Source organism: Coregonus clupeaformis, chromosome 35 (assembly GCF_020615455.1).
Source record: "Coregonus clupeaformis isolate EN_2021a chromosome 35, ASM2061545v1, whole genome shotgun sequence".
Classification (NCBI taxonomy): Eukaryota; Metazoa; Chordata; class Actinopteri; order Salmoniformes; family Salmonidae; genus Coregonus; species Coregonus clupeaformis.
Window position 1 is genome coordinate 36513024 of NC_059226.1, and position 16649 is coordinate 36529672.

At 43.5% G+C, this 16649-nt stretch overlaps 1 protein-coding gene across 2 annotated transcripts in view; it reads right to left on the reverse strand.

Moving 5' to 3' along the window:
* Positions 1-16649, reverse strand: part of LOC121551670 (F-box/LRR-repeat protein 16) — a 57571-nt gene that overhangs the window by 9979 nt on the left and 30943 nt on the right. For both annotated transcript variants that reach the window (XM_045211052.1, XM_045211053.1), the window contains exon 3: positions 1017-1259. In XM_045211052.1, coding sequence (XP_045066987.1) covers positions 1017-1259 — 243 coding nt within the window. The remainder of the gene's footprint in view (positions 1-1016; positions 1260-16649) is intronic.

Below are 16649 nucleotides of genomic sequence, written 5' to 3' on the forward strand. Positions count from 1 at the left end.
GGGTGTAGTATAGTAGGGTGTAGTATAAGGAGGGTGTAGTATAGTAGGGTGTAGTATAGTAGGGTGTAGTATAGTAGGGTGTAGTATAGTAGTGTGTAGTATAGTAGTGTGTAGTATAGTAGTATGGAGTATAGTAGGGTGTAGTATAGCAGGGTGTAGTATAGTAGTGTGTAGTATAGTAGGGTGTAGTATAGTAGGGTGTAGTATAGTAGTGTGGTGTATAGTAGGGTGTAGTATAGTAGGGTGTAGTATAGTAGGGTGTAGTATAGTAGGGTGTAGTATAGGGAGGGTGGAGTATAGTAGGGTGTAGTATAGTAGGGTGTAGTATAGTAGGGTGTAGTATAGTAGTGTGTAGTATAGTAGGGTGTAGTATAGTAGGGTGTAGTATAGTAGGGTGTAGTATAGTAGTGTGGAGTATAGTAGGGTGTAGTATAGTAGTGTGGAGTATAGTAGGGTGTAGTATAGTAGGGTGTAGTATAGTAGGGTGTAGTATAGTAGGGTGTAGTATAGGAAGGGTGGAGTATAGTAGGGTGTAGTATAGTAGGGTGTAGTATAGTAGGGTGTAGTATAGGGAGGGTGTAGTATAGTAGTATGGAGTATAGTAGGGTGTAGTATAGTAGGGTGGAGTATAGTAGTGTGTAGTGTATTAGTATGGAGTATAGTAGGGTGTAGTATAGTAGTGTGTAGTATAGTGGTGTGTAGTATAGTAGTGTGTAATCTAAATGGAGCTGACATGGGATAATTGAGTGACTGTCAGTGACTGACATAACAAGAAAATAACTGCTGATGCACAACCACATTTAGAAACCTTGTGTATCCTTCTATTCTAACTCTCAACAGTAAGTTGAGACCCCGACTATACTATAGTTCCTTTTTTAGGGGGAGGCGGAGGGGAGTGGGGGGGATTGATCCACGGGCCCACAAAGGGGGACGAAGAGAGAGGGAAAAGGGAAGGTGTGTGTGTGCCTGTCCTGCGCCTGTGTGCTCTCTCTGAGTGTGTAGGATTGTAACCCTACCTGTTTGGCTGTGAAGTAGGCCATGGCTGTGTCGGTTACGTGGTAGGCCTGTAGGTTGAGCTCTGACAGGTTGGGCAGTAGCTGTGAGATGGCGGCGATAGCATCGTCTGCCACGTTGATACAGTCGCTGACGCTGAGCGAGGTGAGCCGTGCATTCAGGCTGGACCACAGGCCGGCCTCCGTGAAGTCATTACAACCGGCCAACTCCAGGTGCATCAGACCCTGCATCTGTTCCAGCATCACCTACACACACCACAGAGAACACACACTGAGTGTACACACACACACACACAACTAGCCAGCATCACCTACACACACCACAGAGAACACACACTTAGTTGACAGGATACACTCACACATGTGCGTACACACACACGTAAACACGCGCACGTACACACACACGTACACACGTACACACGCGCACACGCACTCACACACGTGCACACACACGTGCACACACACACTCACACACATGCACACACACACGTGCACACACACGTGCACACACACACTCACACACGTGCACGCACACACGTGCACACACACACACACACACGTACACACACACACACACACACGTACACACACACACACACACACACGTACACACACACACGTGCACACAGTCCCAGGTGTAACTGTCTCTGCATGTGTTAAACACATCTTACATTTTTACATTTTTTTTTCATTTTAGTAGACGCTCTTATCCAGAGCGACTTACAGTTAGTGAATACATATTTTTTTATACTGGCCCCCCGTGGGAATCGAACCCACAACCCTGGTGTTGCAAACACCATGCTCTATCAACTGAGCTACATCCCTGCCGGCCATTCCCTCCCCTACCCTGGACAACACTGGGCCAATTGTGCGCCGCCGATGAGTCTCCCGGTCGCGGTCGGCTGCGACAGAGCCTGGATTCGAACCAGGATCTCTAGTGGCACAGTTAGCACTGCAATGCAGTGCCTTAGACCACTGCGCCACTCAAGTCTGTTCAATATATTCCATATATGTTCCTGTTAGTTAGTTCTCCCGTGAGGTGAGAGGATTGATGTGTGGTCATGTTCTAGAGGTATTATAGTATACAGTGATTTACTGACTGTTTAAACCTGTTCCCTTTAAAGACATTATAGTATATAGTGATTTACTGACTGTTTAAGCCTGTTCCCTTTAAAGACATTATAGTATATAGTGATTTACTGACTGTTTAAGCCTGTTCCCTTTAAAGACATTATAGTATATAGTGATTTACTGACTGTTGAAACCTGTTCCCTTTACAGACATAGTATATAGTGATTTACTGACTGTTTAAACCTGTTCCCTTTAAAGACATTATAGTATTGTAACGACCCTGGGGTTATAAGCGCGAATATCGACTCTCCCACGCGAGCATGCTTTTGGGGCACAGTCGATGGCGTGTTGGACTGGAAGGTTGAGGGTTGGAGACCTGCTCCGGCGCGTTGGACTGGAAGGTTGAGGGTTGGAGACCTGCTCCGGCGCGTTGGACTGGAAGGTTGAGGGTTGGAGACCTGCTCCGGCGCGTTGGACTGGAAGGTTGAGGGTTGGAGACCTGCTCCGGCGCGTTGGACTGGAAGGTTGAGGGTTGGAGACCTGCTCCGGCGTGTTGGACTGGAAGGTTGAGGGTTGGAGACCTGCTCCGAGCGCGTTAGACTGGAAGGTTGAGGGTTGGAGACCTGCTCCGGCGCGTTGGACTGGAAGGTTGAGGGTTGGAGACCTGCTCCGGCACGTTGGACTGGAAGGTTGAGGGTTGGAGACCTGCTCCGGCGCGTTGGACTGGAAGGTTGAAGGTTGGAGACCTGCTCTGGCGCGTTGGACTGGAAGGTTGAGGGTTGGAGACCTGCTCTGGCGCGTTGGACTGGAAGGTTGAGGGTTGGAGACCTGCTCCGGCGCGTTGGACTGGAAGGTTGAAGGTTGGAGACCTGCTCCGGCGCGTTGGACTGGAAGGTTGAGGGTTGGAGACCTGCTCCGGCGCGTTGGACTGTAAGGTTGAGGGTTGGAGACCTGTTCCCTGCCTGTTTCATTACATTGGTGTCAGAAGTGATCGGACCTTGCATCCACGAACGTGTGTGTGCTTGGCCGGTGAGCGCATTCCTGTAAGACGTTGAGTTGTAGGCTAGCGCGAGGATGCGCACTTTGAAAGGAGGGAGTTGTGTAATGACCCTGGGGTTATTTACATTTCCATTTACGTAAATTTTTTTTCATACTAACTCTAAGGTCTGGATTCAATCTGATCAACGAACACGATATAACTCTGATATAACACAGATATAACACAGATATAACACAGATATAACACAGATATAACTCCAATATAACTCTGATATAACTCCGATATAACTCTAATGTAACACTGACATAACACTGATATAACTCTGATATATCTCTGACATAACTCTGATATATCTCTGATATAACTCTGATATAACTCTGATATAACTCTGATATAACTCTGATATAACTCTGATATAACTCTGATATAACTCTGATATAACTCTGATATAACTCTGATATATCTCTGATATAACTCTGATATAACTCTGATATAACTCTGATATAACACTGATATATCTCTGATATAGCACTGATATATCTCTGATATATCTCTGATATAACTCTGATATAACTCTGATATATCTCTGATATAGCACTGATATAGCACTGATATAGCACTGATATAACTCTGATATAACTCTGATATAACTCTGATATATCTCTGATATAACTCTGATATAACTCTGATATATCTCTGATATAACTCTGATATAACTCTGAGGTCTGGATTCAATCTGATCAGCGGTAGATGGCAGGTATAGCGCGCTAGACATTTAAAGGTAATTTCCGTTTGAGCCGACTTGTGCAGCGTTTACTGTGAATGCTGTCTCCGCCAACGTGGGAACATTACCTTTAAAAGGTGCATAGCCGACAAAGTGCAATCGGATTGAATCCCAGCCTAAGTGATGTAAGTCAACTCAATGAGCGTTTATCCTCCAACTGTCATATTCAAACTGCGCACCAGGGGCCACATCCGGTCCCATGCTTCCTGTGGCTCTGAACATCAGCTCATCTCATCAACACCACACCCACAACAATGTACTCAAAATGGTCCCTGACAATAATGTGCACAATATACTGTAAGGCCGACATTTTCCCCTCGCAAACACCGCTGTGAACTAACTCACAGGCAACGTTCTAAATAACTGGGGCTGAAGGATGGGACTAATAACAACAACTAATAGCAACAAGATAACTAATAATGTAAGCATACTGTGTCCATTATAAGTACAGTGGGGAAAAAAAGTATTTAGTCAGCCACCAATTGTGCAAGTTCTCCCACTTAAAAAGATGAGAGAGGCCTGTAATTTTCATCATAGGTACACGTCAACTATGACAGACAAATTGAGAAAAAAGAATCCAGAAAATCACATTGTAAATAAGTATTTGGTCACCTACAAACAAGCAAGATTTCTGGCTCTCACAGACCTGTAACTTATTATTTAAGAGGCTCCTCTGTCCTCCACTCTCTTACCTGTATTAATGGCACCTGTTTGAACTTGTTATCAGTATAAAAGACACCTGTCCACAACCTCAAACAGTCACACTCCAAACTCCACTATGGCCAAGACCAAAGAGCTGTCAAAGGACACCAGAAACAAAATTGTAGACCTGCACCAGGCTGGGAAGACTGCATCTGCAATAGGTAGCAGCTTAGTTTGAAGAAATCAACTGTGGGAGCAATTATTAGGAAATGGAAGACATACAAGACCACTGATAATCTCCCTCGATCTGGGGTTCCACGCAAGATCTCACCCCGTGGGGTCAAAATGATCACAAGAACGGTGAGCAAAAATCCCAGAACCACACGGGGGACCTAGTGAATGACCTGCAGAGAGATGGGACCAAAGTAACAAAGCCTACCATCAGTAACACACTACGCCACCAGGGACTCAAATCCTGCAGTGCCAGACGTGTCCCCCTGCTTAAGCCAGTACATGTCCAGGCCCGTCTGAAGTTTGCTAGAGTGCATTTAGATGATCCAGAAGAGGATTGGGAGAATGTCATATGGTCAGATGAAACCAAAATAGAACTTTTTGGTAAAAACTCAACTCGTCGTGTTTGGAGGACAAAGAATGCTGAGTTGCATCCAAAGAACACCATACCTACTGTGAAGCATGGGGGTGGAAACATCATGCTTTGGGGCTGTTTTTCTGCAAAGGGACCAGGACGACTGATCCGTGTAAAGGAAAGAATGAATGGGGCCATGTATCGTGAGATTTTGAGTGAAAACCTCCTTCCATCAGCAAGGGCATTGAAGATGAAACGTGGCTGGGTCTTTCAGCATGACAATGATCCCAAACACACCGCCCGGGCAACGAAGGAGTGGCTTCGTAAGAAGCATTTCAAGGTCCTGGAGTGGCCTAGCCAGTCTCCAGATCTCAACCCCATAGAAAATCTTTGGAGGGAGTTGAAAGTCTGTGTTGCCCAACGACAGCCCCAAAACATCACTGCTCTAGAGGAGATCTGCATGGAGGAATGGGCCAAAATACCAGCAACAGTGTGTGAAAACCTTGTGAAGACTTACAGAAAACGTTTGACCTGTGTCATTGCCAACAAAGGGTATATAACAAAGTATTGAGAAACTTTTGTTATTGACCAAATACTTATTTTCCACCATAATTTGCAAATAAATTGATTAAAAATCCTACAATGTGATTTTCTGGATTTTTTTTCCTCATTTTGTCTGTCATAGTTGACGTGTACCTATGATGAAAATTACAGGCCTCTCTCATCTTTTTAAGTGGGAAAACTTGCACAATTGGTGGCTGACTAAATACTTTTTTCCCCCACTGTATATAGGTTATAAGTTGAAAGCTTTTGTGAAAGAGCACAATTAGACAAATATAGCATATAGAAGCAAACCGGATGGACATCATGAAAATGATCGGAGGAAGTTCAGGAGTAAAAACAAACAAAATATAATTATTGTAGAATTTGACTGTGTCCATAAAATGTATATAGTATGTATAAACTGGAAGTAGAGGTCTAAGCATTGTTGTTCACTAGTTTACTCCAATTAGGGAAGGGGTTGGAAAGTAATGAAGGGAAATATAATTTAAAAAAGGATATATGTGTGTGTATGTGTGTATATATATGTACAGTGGGGAGAACAAGTATTTGATACACTGTCGATTTTGCAGGTTTTCCTACTTACAAAGCATGTAGAGGTCTGTAATTTTTATCATAGGTACACTTCAACTGTGAATCCAGAAACTCACATTGTATGATTTTTAAGTAATTAATTTGCATTTTATTGCATGACATAAGTATTTGATCACCCACCAACCAGTAAGAATTCCGGCTCTCACAGACCTGTTAGTTTTTCTTTAAGAAGCACTCCTGTTCTCCACTCATTATATGTATTAACTGCACCTGTTTGAACTCGTTACCTGTATAAAAGACACCTGTCCACACACTCAATCAAACAGACTCCACACTCTCCACAATGGCCAAGACCAGAGAGCTGCGTAAGGACATCAGGGATAAAATTGTAGACCTGCACAAGGCTGGGATGGGCTACAGGACAATAGGCAAGCAGCTTGGTGAGAAGGCAACAACTGTTGGCGCAATTATTAGAAAATGGAAGAAGTTCAAGATGACGGTCAATCACCCTCGGTCTGGGGCTCCATGCAAGATCTCACCTCGTGGGGCATCAATGATCATGAGGAAGGTGAGGGATCAGCCCAGAACTACACGGCAGGACCTGGTCAATGACCTGAAGAGAGCTGGGACCACAGTCTCAAAGAAAACCATTAGTAACACACTACGCCGTCATGGATTAAAATCCTGCAGCGCACGCAAGGTCCCCCTGCTCAAGCCAGCGCATGTCCAGGCCCGTCTGAAGTTTGCCAATGACCATCTGGATGATCCAGAGGAGGAATGGGAGAAGGTCATGTGGTCTGATGAGACAAAAATAGAGCTTTTTGGTCTAAACTCCACTCGCCGTGTTTGGAGGAAGAAGAAGGATGAGGATGAGTACAACCCCAAGAACACCATCCCAACCGTGAAGCATGGAGGTGGAAACATCATTCTTTGGGGATGCTTTTCTGCAAAGGGGACAGGATGACTGCACCGTATTGAGGGGAGGATGGATGGGGCCATGTATTGCGAGATCTTGGCCAACAACCTCCTTCCCTCAGTAAGAGCATTGAAAATGGGTCATGGCTGGGTCTTCCAGCATGACAACGAAACACACAGCCAGGGCAACTAAGGAGTGGATCCGTAAGAAGCATCTCAAGGTCCTGGAGTGGCCTAGCCAGTCTCCAGACCTGAACCCAATAGAAAATCTTTGGAGTGAGCTGAAAGTCCGTATTGCCCAGCGACAGCCCCGAAACCTGAAGGATCTGGAGAAGGTCTGTATGGAGGAGTGGGCCAAAATCCCTGCTGCAGTGTGTGCAAACCTGGTCAAGACCTACAAAGTTCTGCTTTTCTGATGTATCAAATACTTATGTCATGCAATAAAATGCTAATTAATTTCTTAAAAATCATGCAATGTGAATTTCTGGATTTTTGTTTTAGATTCCGTCTCTCACAGTTAAGTGTACCTATGACAAAAATTACAGACCTCTACATGCTTTGTAAGTAGGAAACCCTGCAAAATCGGCAGTGTATCAAATACTTGTTCTCCCCACTATATATGTGGATGTATATATATATATATATATATATATATATATATATATATATATATATTTGTGAGAAAAAAAACATATGGGGGATTGGAAGTGATGCAGACAATTACATTGATGGAAGTTACAATCTATCTGAAATATTAAAGCTGATCTACCCCCTACATTTTAATTTAATTGTTAAATTTAAAAAATTAAATAATAATAATAACTGAACCTCACAATTGTGTTGAGTGTGGCCCATGTATCACACTGTAACTAAATCTTCAGCAGTCTATACTCACAACACCAGCACATTAGTCTATACTCACAACACCACCACAGTAGTCTATACTCACAACACCAGCACATTAGTCTATACTCACAACACCACCACAGTAGTCTATACTCACAACACCACCACAGTAGTCTATACTCACAACACCACCACAGTAGTCTATACTCACAACACCACCACAATAGTCTATACTCACAACACCACCACAATAGTCTATACTCACAACACCACCACAGTAGTCTATACTCACAACACCACCACAATAGTCTATACTCACAACACCACCACAGTAGTCTATACTCACAACACCACCACAATAGTCTATACTCACAACACCACCACAGTAGTCTATACTCACAACACCACCACAGTAGTCCATACTCACAACACCACCACAGTAGTCTATACTCACAACACCAGCACATTAGTCTATACTCACAACACCACCACAATAGTATATACTCACAACACCACCACAGTAGTCTATACTCACAACACCACCACAGTAGTCTATACTCACAACACCAGCACAGTAGTCTATACTCACAACACCACCACAGTAGTCTATAGTCACAACACCAGCACATTAGTCTATACTCACAACACCACCACAATAGTCTATACTCACAACACCACCACAGTAGTCCATACTCACAACACCACCACAGTAGTAAATACTCACAACACCAGCACATTAGTCTATACTCACAACACCACCACAATAGTCTATACTCACAACACCACCACAGTAGTCTATACTCACAACACCACCACAATAGTCTATACTCACAACACCACCACAGTAGTCTATACTCACAACACCACCACAGTAATCTATACTCACAACACCACCACAATAGTCTATACTCACAACACCACCACAGTAGTCTATACTCACAACACCACCACAGTAGTCTATACTCACAACACCACCACAGTAGTCTATACTCACAACACCACCACAATAGTCTATACTCACAACACCACCACAGTAGTCTATACTCACAACACCACCACAGTAGTCTATACTCACAACACCACCACAGTAGTCTATACTCACAACACCACCACAGTAGTCTATACTCACAACACCACCACAGTAGTCTATACTCACAACACCACCACAGTGGTCCACACTCACAACACCACCACAGTAGTCCATACTCACAACACCACCACAGTAGTCTATACTCACAACACCACCACAGTAGTCTATACTCACAACACCACCACAGTAGTCTATACTCACAACACCACCACAGACAAGCAGGGTGGATTGTTGACTAGCCTGATTCCATGTGAGGGCTATTTTGGAATGGAATACCCAGTCTCTGTACTGAACCTTTACTTAGCTATGCTATTGTTATTATATCAGACACTGTTTGGATTGCATTTCCTAGCACACTGCACTCCTGTGACATCTCACGTTTCATTGAGGCTCATGTTCATTCTACTCACTCTATCGATTGTTGACCTGCTCGGGATAAACGTTGCAACTTAACCACAGATCTAGGATCAGCTCACCAGCCTCAAATCCTAACCTTAACCATTAACCATTCTAATAGAATATCTCTCCTCTCTCTGTCCCATGATCATGTGACCAGTGAGCCAGGTCATGTGATGTGACATTCCACATTCCATGTGATCCCTGGTGACCCAGTAGACATGGTGCCCAACTACAGCGGAACCCAGCTCGCCCGGCGACTGTTACTAGGCTACGCAGCAGTGGGGTGGCAGGCTTTCTGAGTTCAGGGAGTGCATTGTGTTGATATTGATGCTGAGGATTAACAAAAGTAACGCATTACTTGTTTATAATATCACTTTGTGTGGAAAGTAACGTGTTATATTACTATAAAGTAACGTGTTATATTACTATAAAGTAACGTGATATATTTCTAGAAAGTAACGTGATATATTTCTATAAAGTAACGTGTTATATTACTATATAGTAACATGTTATATTACTATAAAGTAACATGTTACTTTACTCCGTTACTCATTAAAGTAATCTGATTACGTTACCCCCTCACACTGCTTGTAACACCCCTAGGCCCCAAACCAAACCACTCATCTAGGTATCAGCATCTTACTAAGACAAACACATAGTCTGTGTCCTAACCATGAAGGTAGCATCGTTTTATATCTATGGATGATTCCCAAATGACACCATATTGTACTACTTAGATAGCCCATAAGGCTTCAAAGCATCACTGTAGGACAGTCTGTTTACATCCTCGACTGGAGGACTAATGGAAGTTACATCTACTGGAGGACTAATGGAAGTTACATCTACTGGAGGACTAATGGAGGTTGCATCTACTGGAGGACTAATGGAAGTTACATCTACTGGAGGACTAATGGAAGTTACATCTACTGGAGGACTAATGGAATTACATCTACTGGGGGACTAATGGAAGTTACATCTACTGGAGGACTAATGGAAGTTACATCTACTGGGGGACAATTGGAAGTTACATCTACTGGAGGACTAATGGAAGTTACATCTACTGGAGGACTAATGGAAGTTACATCTACTGGAGGACTAATGGAATTACATCTACTGGAGGACTAACGGAAGTTACATCTACCGGAGGACTAATGGGGGTTGCATATACTGGAGGACTAATGGAAGTTACATCTACTGGAGGACTAATGGAGGTTACATCTACTGGAGGACTAATGGATGTTACATCTACTGGAGGACTAATGGGAGTTACATCTACTGGAGGACTAATGGGAGTTACATCTACTGGAGGACAAATGGGAGTTACATCTACTATAGGACTAATGGAGGTTACATCTACTGGAGGACTAATGGAAGTTACATCTACTGGAGGACTAATGGAAGTTACATCTACTGGAGGACTAATGGAATTACATCTACTGGAGGACTAATGGAAGTTACATCTACTGGGGGACTAATGGAAGTTACATCTATCAATCAATCAATTTTATTTTATATAGCCCTTCTTACATCAGCTAATATCTCGAAGTGCTGTACAGAAACCCAGCCTAAAACCCCAAACAGCTAGTAATGCAGGTGTAGAAGCACGGTGGCTAGGAAAAACTCCCTAGAAAGGCGAAAGCCTAGGAAGAAACCTAGAGAGGAACCAGGCTATGAGGGGTGGCCAGTCCTCTTCTGGCTGTGCCGGGTGGAGATTATAACAGAACCATGCCAAGATGTTCAAAAATGTTCATAAGTGACAAGCATGGTCAAATAATAATCAGGAATAAATCTCAGTTGGCTTTTCATAGCCGATCATTAAGAGTTGAAAACAGCAGGTCTGGGACAGGTAGGGGTTCCATAACGCAGGCAGAACAGTTGAAACTGGAATAGCAGCGCCAGGCGGACTGGGGACAGCAAGGAGTCACCACGGCCGGTAGTCCCGACGTATGGTCCTGGGCTCAGGTCTCTCAGTTGGCTTTTCATAGCCGATCATTAAAGAGTTGAAAAAGCAGGTCTGGGACAGGTAGGGGGTTTCGTAGCCGCAGGCAGAACAGTTGAAACTGGAATAGCAGCAAGGCCAGGCGGACTGGGGACAGCAACGTGTCATCATGCCCGGTAGTCCTGACGTATGGTCCTAGGGCTCAGGTTCTCAGAGAGAAAGAGAGAACGAGAGAATTAGAGAGAGCATACTTAAATTCACACAGGACACTGGATAAGACAGGAGAAGTACTCCAGGTATAACCAACTAACCCCAGCCCCCGACACATAAACTACTGCAGCATAAATACTGGAGGCTGAGACAGGAGCGGTCCGGAGACACTGTGGCCCCATCCGAAGAAACCCCGGACAGGGCCAAACAGGAAGGATATAACCCCACCCACTCCGCCAAAGCACAGCCCCCGCACCACTAGAGGGATATCCCCAACCACCAACTTACAATCCTGAGACAAGGCCGAGTATAGCCCACAGAGGTCTCACCACAGCACAAACCAAGGGGGGCGCCAACCAAGACAGGAAGATCACGTCAGTAACTCAACCCACTCAAGTGACGCACCCCCCTCCCAGGGACGGCATGAAAGAGCACCAGCAAGCCAGTGACTCAGCCCCTGCAACAGGGTTAGAGGCAGAGAACCCCAGTGGAGAGGGGAACCGGCCCGGCAGAGACAGCAAGGGCTGTTCGTTGCTCCAGCCTTTCCGTTCACCTTCACACTCCTGGGCCAGACTACACTCAATCATATGACCTACTGAAGAGATAAGTCTTCAGTAAAGACTTAAAGGTTGAGACCAAGTCTGTGTCTCTCACATGGGTAGGCAGACTGTTCCATAAAAATGGAGATCTATAGGAGAAAGCCCTGCCTCCCGCTGTTTGCTTAGAAATTCTAGGGACAATTAGGAGGCCTCGTCTTGTGACCGTAGCGTACGTATTGGTATGTACGGCAGGACCAACTCGGAAAGATAGGTAGGAGCAAGCCCATGTAACGCTTTATAGGTTAACAGTAAAACCTTGAAATCAGCCCTTGCCTTAACAGGAAGCCAGTGTAGGGAAGCTAGCACTGGAGTAATATGATCAAATTTCTTGGTTCTAGTCAGGATTCTAGCAGCCGTATTTAGCACTAACTGAAGTTTATTTAGTGCTTTATCCGGGTAGCCGGAAAATAGAGCATTGCAGTAGTCTAACCTAGAAGTAACAAATGCATGGATTAATTTTTCTGCATCATTTTTGGACAGAAAATTTCTGATTTTGCAATGTTACGTAGATGGAAAAAAGCTGTCCTTGAAACAGTCTTGATATGTTCACAAAAGAGAGATCAGGGTCAAGAGTAACACCGAGGTCCTTCACAGTTTTATTTGAGACGACTTTACAACCATCTAGATGAATTGTCAGATTTAACAGAAGATCTCTTTGTTTCTTGGGACCTAGAACAAGCATCTCTGTTTTAATGGAGGTCACATCTACTGGAGGACTAATGGAAGTTACATCTACTGGAGGACAAATGGAAGTTACATCTACTGTATGACTAATGGAAGTTACATCTACTGGAGGACTAATGGAAGTTACATCTACTGGGGGACTAATGGAAGTTACATCTACTGGGGGAATAATGGAGGTCACATCTACTGGAGGACTAACGGAAGTTACATCTACTGGAGAACTAACAGAAGTTACATCTACTGTAGGACTAATGGAAGTTACATCTACTGGAGGACTAATGGAAGTTACATCTACTGGAGGACTAATGGAGGTTACATCTACTGGAGGCCAAATGGAAGTTACATCTACTGGAGGACTAATGGAATTACATCTACTGGAGGACTAATGGAAGTTACATCTACTGGAGGACAAATGGAAGTTACATCTACTGTATGACTAATGGAAGTTACATCTACTGGAGGACTAACGGAAGTTACATCTACTGTAGGACTAATGGAAGTTACATCTACTGGAGGACTAACGGAAGTTACATCTACTGGAGGACTAACGGAAGTTACATCTACTGGGGGATTAATGGAAGTTACATCTACTGGGGGACTAATGGAGGTTACATCTACTGGAGGACTAATGGAGGTTACATCTACTGGAGGACTAATGGAAGTTACATCTACTGGAGGACTAATGGAAGTTACATCTACTGGAGGACTAATGGAATTACATCTACTGGAGGACTAATGGAAGTTACATCTACTGGAGGACTAATGGAATTACATCTACTGGAGGACTAATGGAAGTTACATCTACTGAAGGACAAATTGAAGTTACATCTACTGTAGGACTAATGGAAGTTACATCTACTGGGGACTAATGGAAGTTACATCTACTGGAGGACTAATGGAAGTTACATCTACTGGAGGACAAATGGTCATTACATCTACTGGAGGACTAATGGAAGTTACATATACTGGAGGACTAATGGTCATTACATCTACTGGAGGACTAATGGAAGTTACATCTACTGGAGGATTAATGGTCATTACATCTACTGGAGGACTAATTGAAGTTACATCTACTGGAGGACTAATGGAAGTTACATCTACTGGAGGACTAATGGAAGTTACATCTACTGGAGGACTAATGGAAGTTACATCTACTATAGGACTAATGGAGGTTACATCTACTGGAGGACAAATGGAATTACATCTACTGGAGGACTAACGGAAGTTACATCTACTGGAGGACTAATGGAAGTTACATCTACTGGAGGACTAATGGAGGTTACATCTACTGGAGAACTAATGGAAGTTACATCTACTGGAGGAAAATGGAAGTTACATCTACTGGAGGACAAATGGAAGTTACATCTACTGGAGGACAAATGGTCATTACATCTACTGGAGGACTAATGGAAGTTACATCTACTGGAGGACTAACGGAAGTTACATCTACTGTAGGACTAATGGAAGTTACATCTACTGGAGGACTAACGGAAGTTACATCTACTGGAGGACTAACGGAAGTTACATCTACTGGGGGATTAACGGAAGTTACATCTACTGGGGGACTAATGGAGGTTACATCTACTGGAGGACTAATGGAGATTTCATCTACTGTAGGACTAATGGAGGTTATATCTACTGGGGGACTAATGGAGGTTACATCTACTGGGGGACTAATGGAGGTTATATCTACTGGAGGACTAATGGAGGTTACATCTACTGGAGGACTAATGGAAGTTGCATCTACTGGAGGACTAATGGAAGTTACATCTACTGGAGGACAAATGGAAGTTGCATCTACTGGAGGACTAATGGAATTACATCTACTGGAGGACTAATGGAAGTTACATCTACTGAAGGACAAATTGAAGTTACATCTACTGGAGGACTAATGGAAGTTACATCTACTGGGGGACTAATGGAAGTTACATCTACTGGAGGACTAATGGAAGTTACATCTACTGGAGGACAAATGGTCATTACATCTACTGGAGGACTAATGGAAGTTACATATACTGGATGACTAATGGTCATTACATCTACTGGGGACTAATGGAGGTTACATCTACTGGAGGACTAATGGAGGTTACATCTACTGGAGGACTAATGGAAGTTACATCTACTGGAGGACTAATGGAAGTTACATCTACTGGAGGACTAATGGAATTACATCTACTGGAGGACTAATGGAAGTTACATCTACTATAGGACTAATGGAAGTTACATCTACTGAAGGACAAATTGAAATTACATCTACTGGAGGACTAATGGAAGTTACATCTACTGGGGGACTAATGGAAGTTACATCTACTGGAGGACTAATGGAAGTTACATCTACTGGAGGACAAATGGTCATTACATCTACTGGAGGACTAATGGAAGTTACATATATTGGATGACTAATGGTCATTACATCTACTGGAGGACTAATGGAAGTTACATCTACTGGAGGACTAATGGAAGTTACATCTACTGTATGACTAATGGAAGTTACATCTACTGGAGGACTAACGGAAGTTACATCTACTGTAGGACTAATGGAAGTTACATCTACTGGAGGACTAACGGAAGTTACATCTACTGGAGGACTAACGGAAGTTACATCTACTGGGGGATTAATGGAAGTTACATCTACTGGGGGACTAATGGAGGTTACATCTACTGGAGGACTAATGGAGGTTACATCTACTGGGGGACTAATGGAGGTTACATCTACTGGGGGACTAATGGAGGTTACATCTACTGGAGGACTAATGGAGGTTACATCTACTGGAGGACTAATGGAAGTTACATCTACTGGAGGACTAATGGAAGTTACATCTACTGGAGGACTAATGGAATTACATCTACTGAAGGACAAATTGAAGTTACATCTACTATAGGACTAATGGAAGTTACATCTACTGGGGGACTAATGGAAGTTACATCTACTGGAGGACTAATGGAAGTTACATCTACTGGAGGACAAATGGTCATTACATCTACTGGAGGACTAATGGAAGTTACATATACTGGAGGACTAATGGTCATTACATCTACTGGAGGACTAATGGAAGTTACATCTACTGGAGGACTAATGGTCATTACATCTACTGGAGGACTATTGGAAGTTACATCTACTGGAGGACTAATGGAAGTTACATCTACTGGAGGACTAATGGAAGTTACATCTACTGGAGGACTAATGGAAGTTACATCTACTATAGGACTACTGGAGGTTACATCTACTGGAGGACTAATGGAGGTTACATCTACTGGAGGACTAATGGAGGTTACATCTACTGGAGGACTAATGGAAGTTACATCTACTGGAGGACTAATGGAGGTTACATCTACTGGAGGACTAATGGAAGTTACATCTACTGGAGGAATAATGGAAGTTACATCTACTGGAGGACTAATGGAAGTTACATCTACTGGAGGACAAATGGAAGTTACATCTACTGGAGGACTAACGGAAGTTACATCTACTGTAGGACTAATGGAAGTTACATCTACTGGAGCACTAACGGAAGTTACATCTACTGGAGGACTAACGGAAGTTACATCTACTGGGGGATTAACGGAAGTTACATCTACTGGGGGACTAATGGAGGTTACATCTACTGGAGGACTAATGGAGGTTACATCTACTGGGGGACTAATGGAGGTTACATCTACTGGGGGACTAATGGAGGTTACATCTACTGGAGGACTAATGGAGGTTACATCTACTGGAGGACTAATGGATGTTACATCTACTGGAGGACTAATGGAAGTTACATCTACTGGAGGAC